At 39.2% G+C, this 22,452-nt stretch overlaps 1 protein-coding gene across 2 annotated transcripts in view; it reads left to right on the forward strand.

The window, feature by feature from the left end:
• The first annotated feature begins 9,592 nt into the window (after positions 1–9,592).
• Positions 9,593–22,452, forward strand: part of Arhgap28 (Rho GTPase activating protein 28) — a 168,871-nt gene continuing 156,011 nt past the window's right edge. For both annotated transcript variants that reach the window (XM_070029546.1, XM_070029548.1), the window contains exon 1: positions 9,593–9,798. In XM_070029546.1, the coding sequence (XP_069885647.1) occupies positions 9,623–9,798 (176 nt within the window). In that variant the 5' untranslated portion in view covers positions 9,593–9,622. The remainder of the gene's footprint in view (positions 9,799–22,452) is intronic.

The raw sequence follows: 22,452 nt of genomic DNA on the forward strand, positions 1-22,452 counted from the left end.
TATGACCTGGCTGACCAGCTCTGTGGTGATATAATCTGCTTAAGCCACTTACCAAATTGATCACTGAGCCTGGAACAGTTAATGAAGAAAAATAACCTTTGTTTCTATTTTAAAAAATGATGGCAAGAAAGCAATATAAAATTATAGTGGTCTAAAATTTCTGTGCCATCATGAGAGCACTCAGAAAATAACATTTATTGACTAGTGCCAATAATTTTATTGAATAGTGCCAATAAATTAATAAAAATATTGAAGTGAGGCAATTCAAGATTTATGAGCCAAACCAAGGATGAAGGATTTACATATTACCTTTCAAATATTGTAAAAATACTGTTTCAAGGCTGGTAGTGTGGCTCAAGTGGTAGAGCACTTGCCTAGCAAACATGACGCTGTGAATTCAAATCCCAGTACTGCAAAAGAAGAAGAATGTGAAGGAGGAGAAAGAGGAAGAAGGAAAGGAGGGTGAAGACAGAGAGACTTGTCTCAGGTTAGATGTGTTGGTACCTGCCTATAATTCCAGCTTCTTGAGAAAGCATAGGCAGAGGATCCTGAGTTCAAGACTATCCAGGCAAAGTCAGGAAAGTCTGTCTCAAAATCAAAGCACACATACAAAGATTGATGCCTGCCTGGCTCAATGGTATAGTATTGCATAGCATGTGTAATACCTTGGATTTGGTTCCCAGTACAAGAAAACACAGCATAACAAGAACATTAATTTTATGTGCGGCTGGGTGCCAGTGTCTCACACCTATAATTCTAGCTACTCAGGAGGCTGAGATCTCAGGATTACAGTTTGAAGGCGGCCTAGGCAGGAGAGTTCATGAGAATCTTATCCCCAAAACAAAATACCATACACACACACACACACACACACACACACACACACACACACACACACACACACACACACACACAAGCAAGCAAGCAAGCCAAAAGTGGTGCTGTGGCTCACGTGGTAAAGCAGAAGCCTTGAGCAAAAAAGCTCAGGGACAGTGTCCAGGCCCTGAGATCAAGCCCCAGGACCAACACACACACACACACACACACACACACACACACACACACACACACACACACACACTTTTCTCAAGTATTTCTTCCTTTCATAAATGCAACTCTGATTCTACCTTGTCTTTGCAAAGGATTTTGGAGCAGTGGTAAACTTGGAGTAGAATATATATATGATGACACTTGAGCAAAACTACCAGAATCTCCTTCTAAGGTAAGAACTTCCCACAAGTCAGATCCAGGAGAGACTACCAGCCAATGGCTGGAGAACTTCTCATAGCCATTGCTGTTCTCTTGACCTGTTATTAAATGATTATCCAAACAGCAGTACTGCCAGAGAAGCAGCAAGGTCACAGAAGGTATTCTTTGTTGATGGTAAGATTTCTTGTGTTTCCTGGTAGGAATGTGCATGCTGGCTTATCTTTATATATCATATTCTTTAGAGGTGGCCACTGGAGCCAGCAAGGCTCCCTGAGTAAGTTTCTTTATATGAATGGAGTCTGATTCATCTCTCAGTGAAGGCTATGAAATACCATTGGAGTCTATAAGTCCAAGCGGTTTATGCTTGAGGATAGAATGAAAATAAATGTTGTTTCCAAAAGGCCTGAGATGCCACCAGGTGACAGAGGAAGGTGAAAAAGAAAAGGAAACCAAGAGCTATTGAGCATGACAGTATGTTTAACTCCTTCTTTCTTTGTTTGTCTGTTTCTTTCTTTCTTTTCTTTTCTTTTTTTTGGGGGGGAGGGGCTGGTACTGGGGCCTGGGCTCTGTTCTTTAGCTTTTCTACTCAAATCTGGTATCCTACCACTTGAGCTACAGTTCCACTTCAGCCTTTTTCCTGGTTAATTGGAATTCACAGACTTTCTTCCTGGGTTGGTTTCAAAATGCTATCTTTAGATTATAGCCTCCTGAGTAACAAGGATTACAGGCATGAGACAGTAGTGCTATCTTGCACTTTTCTTAAGCTGGTTTTATTATTATGATGTTTTCACATGTATATAAAATGTACTTCAATCACATTCTTTCTTTTGTCCCCTCCCACCTCCCACTTCCCATACAAAAGTACTTCTGTAGGCATATTAAGAGATGTAATCTTACTTTATCTTCCTATCAACTCTTGCAGGAGGTTTTATTCATCCTCATTTTTCTTTTTTATTACACAACAATTTATCTTTTATTTTGTCATCTCTTTTTTTGTTCTCTTTAAGTATTAATACAAAGGAGTTGCTATTTAACAAAGCAGTTTATGAATACAATGCATTTTGTTCAGTGTTACCCCCCTTTCAACATTCTTATCTGCCAACACAATCTTAACCTCACTTTTTTTTAATGTTGTAGGCTATACATTTAACTTATGACTTCATTCTTTCCTCTTTCTTCTGTTCATTTATCTCCTCCTCTCCCCTTGACTCTACTCCACCGATTTTTCTGTTTTCTGGTGTTTGCTTTGTTGAACTTTAACTTTGTTTTTCTAAGGAAGTGACACTATTTGAGTTCTCCCTTGATTCTTCTGTGTTTCAGTAATACATTTCTATACCACTCAACATATTTACTTACAAGTTTATAAGCTCATTCTAACTTCTGCATATGAGGGAAAACATGCAACCTTTGAGTCTCTGGGCCTGATGTAGTTCACTAAACATATTTTTTTCAGGTCTCTCCATTTCTTTATAAATGGATAATTTTATTCTGTATAGCTACATTTTCTTGATCCATTAATGGGGGACATCTGGGTTGATTCCATACTTTTGCTATGGTGAATAATGCTGTAATGAAGAGAAATTAAGATGACACATCCAATAAGTAGCAAATTCATAATTCAAATGCCAACTCAACTGTCTGCTCTGCTTTGTCTATACCACTCTGCCTTTTCTGTTCATTTAGAAAGTCCATCTTCTGTGCACCTGTGGTCCAGATTTGCTGGACCTCTCCATTGCCTCATTTACGCACAACCACAGATGACTTTGCAAAGCAGAATGTAAGACAATTAAGCTTCAAAATATTCTGGAAGCTGCTAATGGAAACAGACACACATATACACAGAAATAAGCATTGTACATTGAAAATACATCTAATTCCTACTTCACTTATTATTTTCATCATTGTTATTATGTACCCAGTGATACCTTCCATTGTGCTAATTGAGTTTAAGAAAAGCTAAACAAAGGAATATAAGTCCTACTCACTTTATTACATTCTATAAAGAGGAATGCATTTGATGTCTTAGCAAACCTTTTATGAAAGAGAAATATAATACTTAAGAGCCTAAAGTCAGGAGTCAGACTGCCTAGTTTGAATCCCAGCTTTACCACATCCTGGCCTGAGGGTCCTTAGGCAACTTGCTGCAATCCAATTTTCTCCATCTGTACAATGGAGCTATGAAAGTGTGGTATCTGGCTCAGCTCAGAAACCCCTATAGTTAGTGAGCTGATGTCCTGATGTCTAGGACAGAATCAGAGTGGTGGTAGCTTTCAGTTAAATGTACTGATTTCTTGATTTGGCAGGTGGAGAAATGTGTGCAGTTAGGCTTGTGCTCAAGATTCTGTGTTCTGTGTGTGACAAGGCTGATGTGACACCCAGGTCTCGTGACTGTCCAGTCCCGAGAGCTGCAGGGTAAAGCAGAGTAAACTTTCATTTGCTCCTGTCTTTGCCCCTACTCCAAATGAAATGAAAGTCCTACTTGTGTGCCTTGAATGTTCACTGGCTGCTGCCAGGCAAGTTTATCTTCCTAAGGGTGTCCACCTCTGCCAAGCCGGCTGTCAGTGCCAGATGCTGTCTTCTCTAGCCAACATTGTTTGGATGTTGAAATACTAACAGATTCAGTCAGGTCCACAATGCTGTATCTATAGTTCTAAAATCCAGACCTGAAAGCTTCTTCATAATTCATTAATTACAAAACCAGTTCAGACATGAATTTATTAGGTGACAAAACATCTGAGCTGACATGAGACTATGGTTTGTCTTTGTCCCTTACAATATGTGTTCACACAGTCTACTGTTGGCGCATTAAAAGCTGAATACTGCCCTGGATCTCCATCAGAGGTTGGGGAAGGGGGTAAGTGTCAGGAAAGTTGATGGCAGAAGGAGTTGGGGCACTTACCCCAGATGGGCTTAGTGAGAGTTTAGGAAAGAGAAGTTCTATAAAGCTGGAGCTGGAATGAAGGAACCAGCAAAGGACGATGTAGGAAGAAAGAAGAATGTACCAGGAGATACTAGATCAGGAAGGCCAAGCACAGGTCGTAGATACCAAACTCAAAAGTCAGCAGCACAGAAGAGAGCTATAGCCAGAGCTTTAGGTGGAAGGACCCAACCTACAAAAATAATGGAGACTGAGAAGGCACTACCCAACCTTGCTTCCCTGTCTGATCACTGCCTGGATTTTTCCCCTCTGGTGGCAGATTACCTGAAGCCAGTGGTGAGGGGGCTCCTCAAGGCAGATATTATGGGACACTAGAACAGCCCACAGAGTAGCAGGGCCAGTGGAACTCAGGGACACATGCAAATACCCATGCAGAATATTTTACATGTACACTCTGTCGTCTTTGTGAAACCTGAAAACTCGAGCATAAGCTGACAAGAGTTGTGTTTTCTAAAGTCAACATCATTTGTATCAACTTGAAAACATATTAATATGCATTTTATAAACATTTCTTTGGTTTGTAGTTTTAGTGCTATTATGTTGTATGAGCCATTTATGAGAATCCCTTGGCTGCCCCACGCAGTCGGAACACGTGTCCTGAAGAGTGCTGTGTCTTTCACTGATTCACCTGTCCATTCACAAGGATTTCTTCTGAGTGCATACTCTGCAAACCAGTGTGACTCAGGGATAGAAAGATAAACATATGGCCCCTGCCTTTCCAGCTGCCTACATTTTAGTTAAAAGCATAATTTGTTGGAAAATGGCAACACGATCTTGAGGATAACAGAGTACTCATCTCAGTTTTCTTGCTGCCTGGGGTTTTGTTTTAAGAAGGGTATCCAGGATCCATCTGGGCTCAGTGGAAAAATCTACTTTGTCTGATTAGTCATATCTGACGTGGGCATGGGAGCAGAGAACATACCCAGTGAATGCATGGTTTGGACTGATTGTGCTTTAATTACATGGTAGAATGAATTTATTCCTGTAATGAAAGTAAGAGCAATTTTCAGAAGAGGGCAGACAGAAGGGCAACTTTAGATGAGGAATATCTTCCATAATGGAAGTGGGGAAGTGAATGTTAAGGATTTCCAGTAAGGAACATGATAGGGAAGGGAAAAGTCAAAATAAGAACTCATGACAGATGGTGTAAGTGAGCCACAGGGACATGGAGTTGGCAAAGCAGTAAGTGATGGGAATAAATTAATGAGAGGCTATCATAAGGAATTGGGAGATAGTTTTGTAGCAAGTGGGTTACAGTAAGAGAGCTTTTGAAAAGAGACTGTCCAATGTTCTTAGGAAAAGCTTTGAATCAGCAGTTTGTAATCCTCGATTCTCAGGAGGCTAAGGTCTGAGGATCACCATTTAAAGCCAGCCTGGACAGGTAAAAATCTGTGATACTCATCTCCAATTAATCAGCAAAAAGCCAGAAGTGGAGATGTGGCTCAAATGGTAGAGTGCCAACCTTGAGCAAAAAACTTAGGAACACTAAGTGCCCAGGCCCTGAGTGTCTGTCACAGTATCAGCTTGTGTGTGCTTGCATGTACACTCACACATGTATACACATAAACACACATACACAGAGTGAATCTAGGTGTTTAAATATCTAAAATTTTTGTATAGTAGAGAGTGAAGAGGACTAGACTTGACATTAGGAAAGGTCTGTCACCACATTGGACATCTTTCAGTAGAGTTATGGCCGAAATATTCACAAGAAATTATACCAGCTATTATTTGACATTATGAGTCTAGTTCAGAAAGAAAAAATACCAGGGAGAAAGTCCACATCTAAAAAAATTCTATTATTATAACTGGGTTATGTAAATTCTCCAACTTAAAGTGCTGTCAAAATTATTTTTTTTTTAATTCAGAGACAGCTGAGGGTCAGTGGCTCAGTCTGTAATCCTAGCTACTCAGAAGGCTGAGATATAAGGATCACAGTTTGAAGCCAGCAGCAGCAGGAAAGCCTGTAAGACTGTCATCTCTAATTTGCTACCACAAATAGCCATAAGTAGAGCTGTGGCTCAAGTGGTAGACTGCTAGCCTCAAGCAAAATAGCTCAGGGAAAGGTCCAGGCCTTTAGTTGAAGCCCTGGACCAGCGCGCGCGCGCACGCACAAACACACACACACACACACACACACACACACACACACACACACACACACACACTCACAAAGTTCAGAGACAAAAATTATTAGGGGATAAACATGACTTCCACAACGATAAGGTTAGGGATGAATTTGGTTTATCCTACTCAGGTCAGTATTCATTCTTTTTTGCTGCAGAGTAATGTAATTGAATATAGGATACTGAGTTTTATATTAAATAATACACACCAAATTACCTTTGAAGAAAATGGATAAGTACTAAAACATATTTTGGCCTCAGGTTTTATGTTTGATTTTAATTTTTGTATATGTGTGTTAGCTTATACTCAAAGCCTCCCACTCTTGCTTGGCTTTTTTGTCTAAGGCTAGTACTCTACCACCTGAGCTATAGCTCTATTTTCAGGATTTTGCTGTAATTGGAAGTAAGAGTCTCTTGGATTTGTCTTCCCAGGATGGCTTTTAATTGAGATTCTAGATCTCAGTCTTTTGAGTAGATAAAATTGCAGGCTTGAGCCATGGGTGCTGGGTTTGGTTTTAAGGTTTTAGTTGAAGCAGTGTGGGCATATATCAATATTTACATTATTTTGTTATGTCACATTTTAAGAAATTAATGTCATAGTTTTGGTGCATTTAATTAGGGTTTAAACCCAGGACCTTGGGCATGGTTAGGCATTTGGTGGCTAGTTGGAAATAATAGTGTCTTAGATTGATCTGGCTGCAAACCTTGGCCCTCAGATCTTAGTCTCCTGACTTCTTAGTAGCTAGAATTATAGGTGTGAACCACCATGTGCACATTTTGAAGAATTTTGAAGAAAATTTTGGTAAGTGCACCAATACACTTTTCTGTACACTAATGCTTGGTAAGTGTTTTTATTTAGAGAAGTGGTATAGTTCCATCTACCTTCTTAAGTTTGTGAAGAGCTAATGTACAAAATTCAACGTAAGTAAATGGTAGGCCAACAAAACATTTTTTACAAAGCATTTTGGGTGAATAATTTATGATTTTTCAACTTTTGAAAGTGCAACAAAAATAAATGACCTTCTCTTGATGAACATCGAACCAGCATGCCATAAGTACCTCCTATGTCTTTGGTGCTTCTAACAGTGAAATGAATGGCATGTCTTCATTTTTCAGAGGAAGAAACAGATCCTAAGATGATAAGTGGCATGATGCAGGTCACCTTCCAGTAAGCAACAAACTTCCTTCCCTTTCCATTCCACCTAGACAGGAGAGATGATGTCACCAGCAGCAGATAAAAGGAATTGTCACCAGTGTATGAAAGTCATGTGGCCTCTTTCTAGCATATGTGAGATTAACTTTTTAATTGGTTATAAGAATGTTGTGGGGCCGGGCGCTGGTGGCTCACGCCTGTAATCCTAGCTACTCAGGAGGCTGAGATCTGAAGATCATGGTTCAAAGCCAGCCCAGGCAGGAAAGACTGTAAGACTCCTATCTCTAATAAACCACTCGAAAACCGGAAGTGGCGTTGTAGCTCAAGTAGTAGAGCGCTCGCCTTGAGCTGAAGAGCTGAAGGGCAGTGCGCAGGCCCAGAGTTCAAGCCCCACGACCGACAAAAAAAAAAAAAATGTTGTGGGGAGGGTGGGGGAGAATGTTGTGAAGTTGCCCTGTGTTGGTGGCTCACTCCTATAATCCTAGCTACTCAGGAAGCTGAGATCTGGAGAATCTCAGTTTGAAGCAGAAAAGTCTTTGTGACTTCATCTCCAAAATAATCAGCAAACAGCCAGGCTAGAGGTGTAACTCAAGTGTGAGAGCATCAGCCAAGCAAGCTTGAGGTTCTGAGATAAAGCACCAATACTGTCAAAAACAACAGCAACAACAAAAAAGAATGTTGTGAAGACAGGTTCAAAAGGCAGAGACAGAGGTCACATGTTTTCTCTCATATATGGATGCTAAACCTGAAGATAAACATAGGATCATATACATGTATGTGCCGGTGTGTGTCACATATATAAACACTTTGGTAATTGTAGGAATATATAAAGGGATTTGAGGGCAGGGGAAAGAAAATATTAGAAAAGGAACAATACTAAAATCATCTGTGAATGAAGACGGCAAAATGTAACTCAGTGAAAGTAGTTGAACAATAGAAAACAGGATAGATGGGAAAGTGAGGGTAAGTGTGAAATACATATACGAAAACAGAGCAATGAAGCTTGGTAAGATTGTTTTGGAAAGCAGGGGAGGGAAACAAGAGAAAGGAAGAAAAGGATGAATCAGATCAAGGTACATTGTATGTGTACATTGACATATCAAAATGACCACTTCCCAGCCCTCCCCCCCCACAACCAATACTTGTAAGAATTTGGGAAGGCCGGGGTACCTGGTGGTTCACGCCCCAGAATCCTAGCCACACAGAACACTGAGGTCTGAGGACCACAATTTGAAGCCAGGGCTGGCCGGAAAGTCCATGAAACATGTATCTCCAATTAAGTAGCCAAAAGCCTCAAATGGAGCTGTGGCTTAAGTGGTAGAGCATACTAGCTTTGAGCCTCAAAACTCAGGGAGCATCAGCAACTCAGGGCCCTGAGTTCGAGCCCCAAGACAAGCACACACTCAAAAAATAAATGGGGGAAGAGTGTTGTGTTTCCATTTATGTCATATTAGCTATCTATCTATCTAGATAGATGCCACTCTCTCCTCCATTTAAAGACCCCTGGACAACATCATCCATTCAAGCCCCTGGTAATCTGGTCTAGTTTTCAGAGAAACGGGAGCGCAGGACCTGTCAGTGTGGTCAGGAATGGGTAGGGGAGAGGGACGTAAGAGCGAAGCGGAACAGTGTTCCCTTGCTGTAAAGAGCTACCTGACCCGACAGGAAATCACAGTTATCGTAACGTGACTAAGTGAACCGCAGTGCGGTCCGCGCTTCGGTTTCTGATCGGAGTGCTTTAAATGAGAGCGTGTCACGTTTTCCTCCTTTCTCCCCCGGAGCCCACATTTCAGGTCTGGCCTCTCTCCTCCTCGGCCAGACAGGCAATGTTCCCAGGCACAGGATAAGCCTCCTATTTGCAGAGGGCAAAGGGGTGGGGTGAGAAAAGGGAAGAAAGAAACAAAAGAAAGAAAAACACCAACTTCACTCGGGCAGCCGGCTGGAGCTCGGTGCCCCCAGCCGGTCTCCAGTTTCCTAGAAGGAGGGATCCGCCGCCTCTCCCCGCCCTGTGGGGGGCGTGGTCCTGAGTGTATGCTAATTACCTCGCCCAGTGCCAGTGGGTGGAGTCTCCAGTGTATGCTAATGACCCAATGCGGGAGGGGCCAACTCGCCCGGCGCGCGGGGACAGCTGTGGGAGAGCCCCTGGGCACCGGACGCGTGGCCGGGGTGGTGACAGGCTTCCCGGCGCGCCGGTCCATGCTGGTCCCCGTCTTTGTTCTGGGGCCAGCGCGGAGACATGCGCGGCTGAGGATGGAGGTGGAGGACTCCGGCGGGGTGGTGCTGACCGCCTACCACTCGTACGCGCGCTCCCAGCCGCCCAGCACCGAGCCGCGCTGCGCGCCCCGGGCCGCCGCCAGCCACCCGCTCAGCAGGTACTGAGGACTTCCCCCCCGGGGCGCCCCGCGGGGTGGGGCCGCGGGCCGCGACCTGCGCGCCGCGCTTTCTGCCCGGGCACGGAACTCTGGTCCCTCGTTTGTTGGGAGAAGTTTTCCTGGACTAGAATGACTGAGCCTGTTCTTTGTATTGTCCTGATGGGAAGTAGGAAACGCACCCCTGTCCCCCAACCCTGGGCCGAAGTCGTTGGCCAGCAGAGGCTAGAGGTGGACTTGGGTTCTTGGCACAACTTTGTGATCAGTGAGAGGTACACCTCATCTCCGTCGAAGACATCTGTAAAGTATTGGAGAAATCTCAAAATACCAGCTCAGATGAAACACAAAATGAAAAACTGAAAACCCACTACAATTTTAGTGTCACTCCTAAGAGCTTTTCTAGAATCCGTGTGCCAGCTGAGCTAAAGGGTGGATTGAGATTCTCCAAAAAAGTAAATCTCACTATGCTATTGAAAATAATCTTCTTTCTAGGTGTTAAATGTCATCTATTTCGTTATTGCTACTCTAGACTCTATGCTGTAAGGGCAATTATGATTTATTTCTTTCAGGCACAAGAGGAATACAATCACTTGTTCACAAGTTCATTTTAGCTTTAGTAAATCAGGGCTCTGAATTGTTCTGTGTTTATCTCTTTGATAAGAGATCAAGGCCAACTAGACTTCCACTAACTATATGAAAAAAGTTTAGGTGGCTAGACCAGAATAACAATAAGTGAAGTGATTTGATACCTGGTTTATCTGTAGGGGAAGTTTTGTTTAAATGTGACTATCTGCTGTAGATGTCTTATTTCCAAGTGGCCAATTTGAGAAGTGTGTTTTTATTTCATCCCATTTATTTTCAATGATTTCATTTCTCATACTTTTGTCTTTCGTCATGTGATAAGATTTACTGCTGTCTCCTGAGTTAAGTGATTTGGGATTTTACTTTGTAGACTGTTCTTTTGGCTGATATTCATGCTGGAACAAACTATATTAACATGACATCTATGTTGAGTTTTTCTAACAAAGAAATTATTGTTTCTTCCAAGAGAGAGCAGGATGAGTCAAATCACATTTTTATATAAAGATAGGCATTAACACATGACTTCCAGCAGTAGGAGTTTTATTTGTTTTTGTTTTTGTTTTTGTTTTTTTTGGTCCGGTCGTGGGGCCTGAACTCTGGGCCTGGGCACTGCCCCTCAGCTCTTCAGCTCAAGGCTAGCGCTCTACCGCTTGAGCCACAGCGTCACTTCCGGCTTTTTTCATTTTGCTTATGTGGTGCTGAGGAATCGAACCCAGGGCCTCAGGCATGCAAGGCAAGCACTCTACCACTGAGCCACCTTCCCAGCCCCCAGTAGGAGTTTTATACATATTATTTTAAAGGCTACTTGAACATACAAACTCATAATTGTCTTTAGGATGTTTTCTCTTCAAAATCATCATCTTTATTAAATTATGAATGAATTAACAGATGCAAACAATTGGATGAGACGCATGGGGCAGGTTTGTGCAATTTTAAATGAAAGGTTCTGTCTGGCCTGTTTATAAGTCTCAGCAGCTGTCTAAGAGCACTAGCCAGATATCTGAAACTACATCCGTTTCCAAAGCAAATTGGAAGAAGTTTTTTATGAGCTCAGCATGTGGTCTTGTGGAATGAAAATACATGAGGGCAGGAGGGTTGCATGTCATGGCTAGTGTTTTAATGGAACATTGCCAGTTAAATTTATGTTGTCCAGTTTTGGACAATGCCCTGCACTCCCTTTAGCAGATTTGTTGTTGCTCAGCCTTTCATGAAGGAGATAGAGAGGGGAGCCCTGGGGGAAATAGCCTAATTCCTTGGTCCCAAGTAAAAGCACTAAACTAAAAGAGGTTCCTGTATTTATAAGGAGCCAATAGACACCACATCATTAATCATGTGTCTGAGAACAGAAATAATCAGGCCCAAGTTATTAACCTTTGACTCACAAACTACTGATCAATACTTCCTTTCAAGCTAAGAAGTAAGATGGTATTGTTCGTCTTAGGAAAAAAGCACTCTTTTTCAAGAACATCCTTTCCTTTAAATTGCTTACATATTTGTAACCTATTTGTGGTGTATTGACCAAGAAGCTGTAGCAACTTGGTCTATCTTTGACTTTCTAAGTACAATTATTTTTTAGCTCTTGGTAGCATTGATTGAAATCAAACTCTTTCCTTCTTACTTCCCAAGTCTCTACTACACCTGACTTGATGCGTTTTTTATATTTTTGGTGTATTTCTCTTACTAACACTTTAATGTTTCTACTCCTTATCCCCACCTCTATATTTGGTCCATTTTTCCACCTCTGTTGTAGTCCAGCTCTCCAGAGCAGTATCTGGTATATTGTAGCAGCTCAATAAAAAATTCTTGAATAAATTAATGAATTCCTCTCAAAATTATAAAATGGCCTAAGATTAGATAGTTTTTTTAACTGCTAAAATCAGACTATTTTTTGTAACTCTATATGCAAGCAACATGTTAGACATTGGATATGCAAATTAATGAGATAGCAGTAGGTGAAAAAAAGATGAAATAAGTAGCAATATTTCTAAATCAGAAGACAAGATATAAATCTTTATTTCCAGTTCTCATGAAGACGCACCAAAGGATCCAAGAACCAGGTAGCCCTAGCAATTTCTTTTGAGCATACCCATTTTATTTTGCCAAAGGTTAATACATTGTACTCAAAGCCAGCAGAATATACTGGGGGTCAGATTGCCATACCTTGACCATCAAGTACACCCATTGTTATCCTGTGGCTTTGAGCAGTTGACTTGGGCTACTTACAATATTGACTGACCCAAAGGAAGCACCAGATATGTTTGTTAACTGTGTTATGGCCGCTGTCACTGTGAATCACAGTTGGTGATGTCAAGAGGAAAATAAACACTTTGGTTCTTGTATTCCTATCAGGGAATGGGAACATAAAACAGGATCAAAACATTCTTTTTTTTTTCAGAGTGAAAGGGACAATTTATTTAAATCTGAGTTTTACAGCTTCCATCTCATCATTTGAAAGAGTTTGAGGGATCAGTTGTCTTTATCTCCTATGATAGATTGTTCAGTTTCATTCATTATGAGTCAGAATGAGTGAAACTGTTTTAAATCACATAAATGCATGGGCTTATGAGGGACTTATCGGTTGATAGCAGATTGTAGGTTTGTTGATAATAAGTCATCTGGATTTAGAGTCTTTTTTAAAATCAGTATGCACTGTAAATAAATTAACCTTTTGATCTTTAACATACAGATTAGTCTTTGTCTTCTGGAAGTTTAGCAACTTAAGGACAGTTAATGCTCCTTTGTTCTTCTGATTTTGCTTTCTGTGTTTGCATTCTGCTAGAACACTTAAATTACTGCTTTATTTCCTTTTGTACCTCTGGGATATTTCCCCTTCTGTGTTTCTTTAAGAATTTTTGTTTTCTACAGTCTCTCTTATAATATTCCTTAATTTTAAATAGTGTTCAGAAATGGATTGACTCAATGGTCAATTTTTACAATTAACTATTTACTCACATTAGTTTTATCTTTTTGAGGTTTTTTTAAATTAAAATATTTTTAAAATTCTATTTTTGCTATGACTTCTAAGAGGTTATGCTTTCAACATAAAGTTTCAGTTTGTTTCTTGGTGTTAGCAGGCAAAATACTAGATATCCTCAGTTCTATTAAATTGTTGAAGTGTCTTTAGAACCATTATTTTTAAAAAGGATACGCTTCTATGCAGAATCCTGAGAATGTTGATGTACATCCAAAATAATTTTATTTGTAAAATGAGACTAGTTGAACAAAAAGCTGATTTTTTTCCAAGATTTTCCTTTGTTTCTATACAAATAATTAGTTACAACATTTGTGGGGGTGGGGTAGGGTAAAATGGCCATGATTATTTCTGATGTTAATCTAGTCATATTGTAAACTTCCTGAGGGAAGATAAAAATAGAGGGGGAAAAGAACCAACTCTTCCTCCAAAACAAATATAGACAATAACCAAGGGTATCTGAATTTCTCATGCTAAACATTGTTTCAACTTTGGTAAAGGAGATATGGTTTCCTAATCCCATAACTATGCTTTATAATGAAAATAATTTGATAAAAATTATAGATAATGAGGAAGTCAATACTTTATTTTGAAGAAAGTTGCTTTTTAGTGATGTTGTATTTGCTTTTGGTACCTTCCTGGGTTGAAATGAATTAATCTCAATGGATAAATGTCTAACTTTTGTAAATTTAGACATTTATATAGGCCTGCATAAACTTATGCATACATACAGAAGGATAACAAATGCTGGAGAATAATAGGGCCACTTAATCTGTAGGACTCAGAACTGGTCATGGAAATGGAGTTCTTAGGAGAGAATGGATATTTATAGGTTATTCTCTATGTTATGGTTGAAAGGAGAGTTGGTGTCTCTGGTTTCATTTTAGAGAAAGGCTCCTGCTGAGTATAGTTGCCTCTGTATGTAGGCCTGTTGAGTAACATCTGGTGTATTTCCTTTCATCCTGTCATTTAGCTAAACATTTGGCCAGTTACAGTATCCATTTTTTTGTTGTTGTTGTTGCCAGTCCTGGGCCTTGAACTCAAAGCCTGGCTCTATCCCAGAGCTTTGTTGCTCAAGGGCTAGCACTCTTACTGCTTGAGCCACAGCTCCACTTCCAGCTTTTTTGGTAATTAATTGGAGATAAGAGTTTCACAGACTTTCCTGCTCATGCTGGCTTTGAACCCTCTGATCTCAGCCTCCAGAGTAGCTAGGATTACAGGTGTGACCCACCAGTGCCTGGCTAGCATTATTCTTTTAATCTGCTCACTTCTCTCTGATCATTAATCCTTAAAGTGTTCACCAAAGTTTGGAGAGTTCTAGAACTACCTTCATATAGATGATGATTTTCTTCCTGTTATTTTGACATCATTTGAAAATTACAGGAAACTTGCAAAAATAAGTTTCCCAGTTGTCAGCGTCTTAAATAATCCATTACCCATGGCCAAAATGAAACATTAATCCTGGCATACTGTTATGAATTAAACTGTGTGTGTGTGTATACATATATATGTATATATATATGTATATATATATGTATATATAAACCTGGCATACTGTTATGAATTAAACTGTGTGTGTGTATACATATATATGTATATATATATATATATATATATATGTATATATATATATAAGCTCTTCAGCTCAAGGTGAGCAATCTTGAGCCACAGTGCCACTTCCGATTTTTTGATGGTTAATTGAAGATGAGTCTCACAGACTTTCTTGCCTGGGCTGGCTTTGAACTGTGATGCTCAGATCTCAGCCTCCTGAGTAGCTAGGATTACAGGTGTGAGCCACGAGTGCCAAGCTTAAACTATATTTTTATTTTTATTTTTATTTTTTTATTATTATTTTTTTAACAATTTTCTTGTTAGAAATGGATTTTTCCTGTTGTAGAGTCCAAGATCTCACAATAAATTTAAGTATATCCCCTGAGTCTCTCCTAATCTGTGACAGTCCATCCTGTTTTAACAATGTTGGCACTTTTTGAGGACTGGTTGATGGTTTTGTAGGATGACCCTCAATTTGCATTAGTCTTCTTATTGAGGATACACAGTGAATTAGATGAAAAGTTCACAGAAGTTAAACTTTCATATCAAGGTATATAAAGTCAGTATGTCTTAATTATGTCATTTGATCACCTGGTTAAAATGATCTCTACTAGATTCTATACTATAAAGTTATTATACTATAAAGTTATTCTGTAACAAAAAGTTACTATTTTTCTTTGTAATTGTTATCTTCAAGGAGATACTATGCAAATATCTTCATTCTCAAACTTTCTTTTACTCTTTAATATTTGTAGATCTCACAGCAGAATTTATTACTGTTGATATTTTGAGGTAAAATTTTCTTTCCCCACTTCACTTATTTTACAAATGATAAAATACCTATCATTCTTTGTGATGTTTATATTAATTTATTTATTTTCTCCTTCTTGGGTGGTAGTGGAGTTAGAACTCAGGGCCTCATTCTTGCTAGACAGGTTCTCTTCCGCTTGATCCACACCTCCAGCCCCTTTTTGCCCATTATTTTAATGCTTTGGTCAACAGCTCCAGCTTTCCACCCTGGGGCTTCCCCATATCACGGATGATGACAATTTGATACCACAGTGTCCAGCTCTTGTGCCTCTCCTGTAACTGGGATAAAGGGCACATGTCACTGCACCAAGATATTGATTGGGATGGAGTCCCACAAACTTCTTTGAGTCCAGGCTGACTTGGAACCCCTATTTTCTGGATCTCTACTTCCCAAGTAACTAGGCTTGAACTACTGTACCTGATTGTTACTGTTTTATGCCTTCACACTTACAAAATCAGCCAAATGCAAATAGATATCAGTAATCACTTTTATATTCTTTTCAGTGTTGAAACAAAATATAATGAAATGATTCAGGTTTTGCCTAGATTGATTTCATGAAAATTATAAAACTAAATTCCCTGCTTTTCAAAGTTGCTTGCTATTTTTGGAAAAAAAGTTTTATTAAGGATTTAAGAGAAAAATATCACAAAGTTGCTGAATTAAGTACTTCGTTAAGAGAGTATAGGTCTTAAATCCACTTTGCCTGGGGAGCATTACTGAGACTATCTTATTTTTGTAGAAGTATTTTGGTGCTGGATGGAAAATATTTTCGTTTTACTAGAGTTCCTGAGATGATAATTGAACATCTGCAGATGTATTTTTAAGTAAACATTTCATTTTGCATGTTTTCACAATTTCTTCTCAGTCCATTCTCAAGTCAATTTCATTAGTGGTATAATTGCTACATCTTATTTCTCTATTCTGTGGTCTCAAGGTATCAGTACTAGTTAAGAATGAGAGTAAAATGTTAAATTGTAAAGCAAAAGAGGTGAATAGAATATTGTCAGATGGAAATTTTAGCATTAAGCTGTAGATTTTGTATTCTAAGCCTCTAGAGGAAAATACAAGGTTAAGCATGTCCTGTAATAATGTAGAAATTAATTTTCTTAGTGACTACCATGAAGACAATGTTATCTGAGTTAGAATAGCAAAGACACCTACTAAAACATGTAAGTTTGCTTGCCTTAATGCTAACTAGCTTAGCATTGGTATATTGTTTTATTTCTTATATAACTTAAATGATTATTTATTGTTTTTATTTATCCTTTATATTCAGCCAACCTTGAAAATCTTTAACAGGGCCTTTTAAAAAAAATTGTTACTGCCGGGTACTAGTGGCTCACACCTGTAAGCCTAGCTACTCTTATCTCCAATTAACCACTCAAAAACCAAAAGTGGTGTAGTGGTAGGTAGAGCACTAGTCTTGAGCAAAAGAACTCAGGGACTGTGTCCAGGACCCGAGTTCAAGCTCCATGACTAAAAAAAAATTGTTATTTGTATTGTGCTTTGTAATTTACTTTAAATCAGATAACCAAGCTTGTATATAAAGACACTGCTTGTCAAAGAACTGCAGGGTATATAATCTTTTGTTAAAGAATTTGACAGCTCTTATTTTTATTTCTTTTAAAGATTTTTGGTTTGACAGTTTTCAGTTTCTTGCTGCATTCTGGTTTCTTGAGTTGATAAGTTTTGTGTAATGCAGTTATCACAAGAAATTTCTTGTGTCTGTTTCTTTATGATTGCAGAAGGATTTGGATCAAAACAAAATCATATGTGTATCCAAAGCCTTCCAATTGCTTTATTCTATAAAACAAGAAGAAAATAGTAGACTTTATAAACTCTCTATTTATATCCTTTAAAAAGGAGGTTATGGCACATTCTTTGAGTATCCAATGTGTTTTCAATAAGCAAGTATTACAGATAAACTATTCATTTGACAGGCATTATAAATGCCATGTAATTCCAAGAGTGGGAGAATATATACTAAGCCTCACTTAGGGACCAGCTGTATGTCTCATGTTACTCTTAAAAACTAATGAGGTCTACACATTCCAGTTCTGATCCCTTAGATGAATGGATGGTGACTGCACACAAACACTACACAAAGGGCAGGAAGGAGAAACTGGAAACCAAAGATAAAGTGGTGTGTAGTCATTTTTAAACTGTCAAACACTTTAGATTTATTTGTGCTATTTTAGTCATTCTTAGTTGTGGTTCTGATTATCTTTCATGAAGAAAGATTAATCTTCATATGTATGTGAAGCTTTGTAGTTAGCCACAAACTTTTCTTTTGTACATCTGTAATATGTAGAGACAATCCTTTTCAAGTTTCCTGTACAGTATTTGTTTATGAAAATCAGTCTTAAGAACACTGGCCAGTTCATTTGTCTTTAAACAAACACTCGTCAATAAGTTTGTCTTTATACAGAGGTCCATCAGTGTGTTTATGAGATTTTTGGGGGTGGGGTGGGGGAGAAAGTCCATTATGTAGCCTATATTGGCCTTGAACTCCTGATCCTTCTACCTCACGTCTTCCCAGTGATATGATTACATGTGCCACCATACCTGACATGCATTTATAGTTTTAGAGATTGGTAGAGAAATCTGACAGGTGCCTGTAAAAATATAAAAACTCAAAATGGCATAACAAATAATAAGATACTTGATTCTTTCCTCTTCATTTTCCCTCTCTTGCAACTACACTGAAAAAGTTCCCATAATAGCTAAAGTTACTATGTCATATTAAAGCCATATTTATAAACAGAGATGAGAAACAAAAGAGAATAAATGCAGTCCAAGAAGTAAAGTTAAACTTATTTTCTGAAGGCCTCTTTGACAACAGTAGCCCAAATTGTTCTCCTCTACCACAAAAACTACAGTCTACATCTTGGGCAATTAGTCATGCATTACTGACCTGTGATGTCAAGTAAAAAAAAAAAAATAAAACAAAAAGGTCCTAGCATTACTGAGAGCTTACTATGGGGCAAGCATTATGCTAAGAGCCTGACATCCATTATCCCATTTAATCCTGCCAACAATCCTGTGACATAGGAAGCAACTCAAGCACAGAGAAGTAGCCCAGGACCACACAGATACAGCAAGGTAGCCAGAAAGGTAGAATTCCAACCCCTTTCCCTCAGAAGCTGATGTTTTTATGTTGGTATTCTAATCCTGTCATGTTATTTCACATCTTCTGGATGTACTGTTTTTCACATTCACTTTGGTTATAGGTTTTCTGAGATAAAGGACAGAATCGTTAAAGCCCCAGTAACAACCAGCAATAGCAATGTTCACATTATAGATGTTATACTCAATTTTACAAACATTTCTACTTTTTAAGAACAAGGTCATTTATTGAATAAGCAAAAATAAAGCTACTTTCTAGCTCTAATTTGCTTTGGTGTAATAATTCCATCTTCACTGAAAACCAGGTATATCTACTACTTGGCTGGTAGTAGCCCAATTCCACACAATTGCTATCAAGCATTTCTATTCTATTTTAATGAAATAAGTATAGAGTGTTTTAAATATGAATGAATACACACATTTGTCTGAAAACTTTTTTTTTTTTTTTTTTTGCCAGTCCTGGTGCTTGGGCACTGTCCCTGAGCTTCTTTTACTCAAGGATAGCACTCTACCACTTGAGCCACAGCACCACTTCTGGCCTTTTCTGTTTATGTGGTACTGAGGAATTGAACCCAGGGCTTCATGCATGTTAGGCAAGCACTCTACCAATAAGCCACACTCCCAGCCCTGTGTTTGAAAACTTCTGTTAACAGTTGGAAAAGTTTCATTAGTAGAGTCTACCCTCTCCTATTGAAAGCTATTTTCTTGCCCTTTATGAGGTCTCATTTAGGCAACAATATTTGAGACAGATTTGCTAGAGAAGTCATTCAAGCTGACCAAGAAAGCAAGAGCAATCAATAACAGGAAATCTATGGATTTTTAAAAATACTTTTTTCGTGGAAGAAGGTAGGACTGTTTTAATCTTTTAATCCTTAGGTACATTTCTTAGTAGCTATATCTTAGAAATTTTGAATGCCGTTTTATTAATTTCTTTTAATGTGTTTTATAATAGGAATTTTTAATGGAAGTTGATAATGCCCATAAAAGTTGATGGGATCTTTATTTCTTTGAATATTCAATCAAGTTTTCATCCTCTCCTGATTTGAATACAACCAAGAAACCAAGTTAGATTCTAGACTACGATTTTGTGGAAATCAGTTTTGTTGTAATTCTCACTCAGAAATTTAGGAGAAGACAAGATAGGTTGTAGAAATCTGAACCTCTGTGCCATTCCCATTGTCCACAAGCCTAGATACAGCCCTTACCCATCAGTAATGTTGGGACCATGGATGGCTTCAAAGATTTCGTTTAGAAGACTAATCCTGGGGCCATCTTAGTCTTGCCTTGAATCTTGTCGAAGGGCCAGAATCAGAATGACCTCTAGGCTCTGGCTGCCTGTTTCTGACTGCCCATATTTATCTTTCAAAGTATTCAATTTGATAAACTTTTCATCTTAGGACAGCAGAACTTCAGAGTGTAGATAATCATATTGATTATATGTAAACAGCAGTCTGGCCTGCTCTGTTAACTGTCATGTCTTTAGGGGTATCTTCTCCCTGTCTTCATCCATCCAAGAAATTCATACTGTCTAGAGTGGTTTACTATAGTTATTTGCCATTTGAACTCAGCTTCATGAAAATCAATCAGAAATAAAGCATAATCTATGTTCCATTGGGAGACGCCATGACGAAAAAGCATCTTTCCCAGATGCTCCTAGGGAATAACCACCCTGTTGAACCAGATGAACTTCTCTCACCTCTAGTTTCTTTTTTTTTTTTTTTTTGTTGGTCGTGGGGCTTGAACTCTGGGCCTGGGCGCTGTCCCTCAGCTCTTCAGCTCAAGGCGAGCGCTCTACCACTTGAGCTATAGCGCCACTTCCGGTTTTCTGGTGGTTTATTGGAGATAGGAGTCTCACGGTCTCTCCTGCCAGGGCTGGCTTTGAACCGCAATCCTCAGATCTCAGCCTCCTGAGTAGCTAGGATTACAGGCGTGAGCCACCAGCGCCCGGCCTCACCTCTAGTTTCTTGCTCCTGTCACTACAGCAGGCCCGTGATGGGCTGCCATGCTTAGGCCAACAGCAAGGACCACACGAAGAGGGAAAATGGGGAACACCAAGGGCACAGAACCAGAGATGGTGTCAGTGTTGAGAATGGCATTTCCTTAGCTTCTTTCTCAGACCTGTTGCCGCTACCTCGGCTTGTTATCTTCCCCGAGTAACTCAGAGAGTATGTAAACAGACTTGCTGTGACTTTTCATTGGCATCTTAAAGAAAAACATTTACTGACCTCAATAGAGTAAGCAATTAATAGGGGAAAGAGCTGATCAAAAGTTTCTACCAATTCTGTTTTGAAAACCAGAGGATGCCTGGCAATTTTTAACATACTTTAACTCCTCTCTTTTTTCATTTATGTAGCTCTGGGATTACAAGGTCGACTTGGCACGTATTTTTTTGCTTTTGTTTTTGCTATTGTTTTTGTTTTTTTATAAAATCCAAATTGTGCTTATTTGCAGAAATCCTCTCACACTGGGGCTCCCACTATGCCAGTGGCTGGCAGCATGTAATTGGAAAAAGCAGGCCATGCACTATGTGATTAAAGCTGTGTCATGCTTTGTGAGGTGAAGAGTTAGTGCCAGCTAAAACAACATGACTCATTGCTTAGGAGAAGCCCAAATGAAGCGGATTTTGATTATACTGATTCTAAACAAACATGATTCTCCCCTAATCCTGGTGCTTTAAAGTTCTTAGTGTGAGCATTTAAAAATTTAGTACCAGTTCTTTTAAGAGTTCACAGAAATGCTCTACTACTTAGATGGCTTTTAAAAGGTATCTTTAAAAAAATAGAAGCTCTATTCAGTGAACTAAATGCTACCTAATTTACAAACCCTTCTGTTCATATTCCCATTCAAGTCCTTCCCAAACCAATTTGGCTTATTGCTCTTTTACTCTGGTTTAAGAGCTACTGGGTTAAATTAATAAAATCACAATTGTGATTCTACAGCTAGCTGTTTGTTTATTCTGTTCCAGAATCTATCTACTTATTACTCTGACTTTCAAGGATGGTTTTAAGGTAGACCACAAAGAGGCAGAGTTTGGATGGGTTAATGCATTAATGTAGATGATGATAGTGATGGCCTATTTTGGGGCTATAGGACAATGGGGTTATGGGGGTAACAGATTCTGTGAGGAAACCCAGCAAAGCAGCTCATATGATTCAGTGGTTAAATATGTGATGAGGACTAGGAAAAGATTACTTAGCTTTCCATCTGTGAGTGTTATTAACTGAAACTGGAAATTCTGGTGGTTGAGCAGATTATGGATGGGTGAGGATTGGGTTTCACTTATGAAATTTTGACCTTTAGGTTCCTATGAGGTAATGAAGTAGGTAAGCCTAGCAGACAGCTGGCTACACAAGTTGGAAGTTTAGGAAGAAGATCATAAACAAAAGTTGTGTGTGTGTGTGTGTGTGTGTGTGTGTGTGTGTTTAAAGCTATTTGTTACAGGGAGACTTCCCATTGAGGGGTAGTTACAACTAGGGCAGGAGGAGACTTGGCAGAGGAGAGCAGTCTATAGAGTTCATAGCAGAACAAGGATGGAAACAGGAAGCGTGATGCCAAGCTGGGAAGCCCAGAGCTTGCAGAGGCTGGGATGTCGGTCAAGAATACAAAAATTTTTTTG

Source organism: Dipodomys merriami, unplaced genomic scaffold, assembly GCF_024711535.1.
Source record: "Dipodomys merriami isolate MVZ:Mamm:240054 unplaced genomic scaffold, mDipMer1.0.p SCAF_2, whole genome shotgun sequence".
Lineage (NCBI taxonomy): Eukaryota > Metazoa > Chordata > Mammalia > Rodentia > Heteromyidae > Dipodomys > Dipodomys merriami.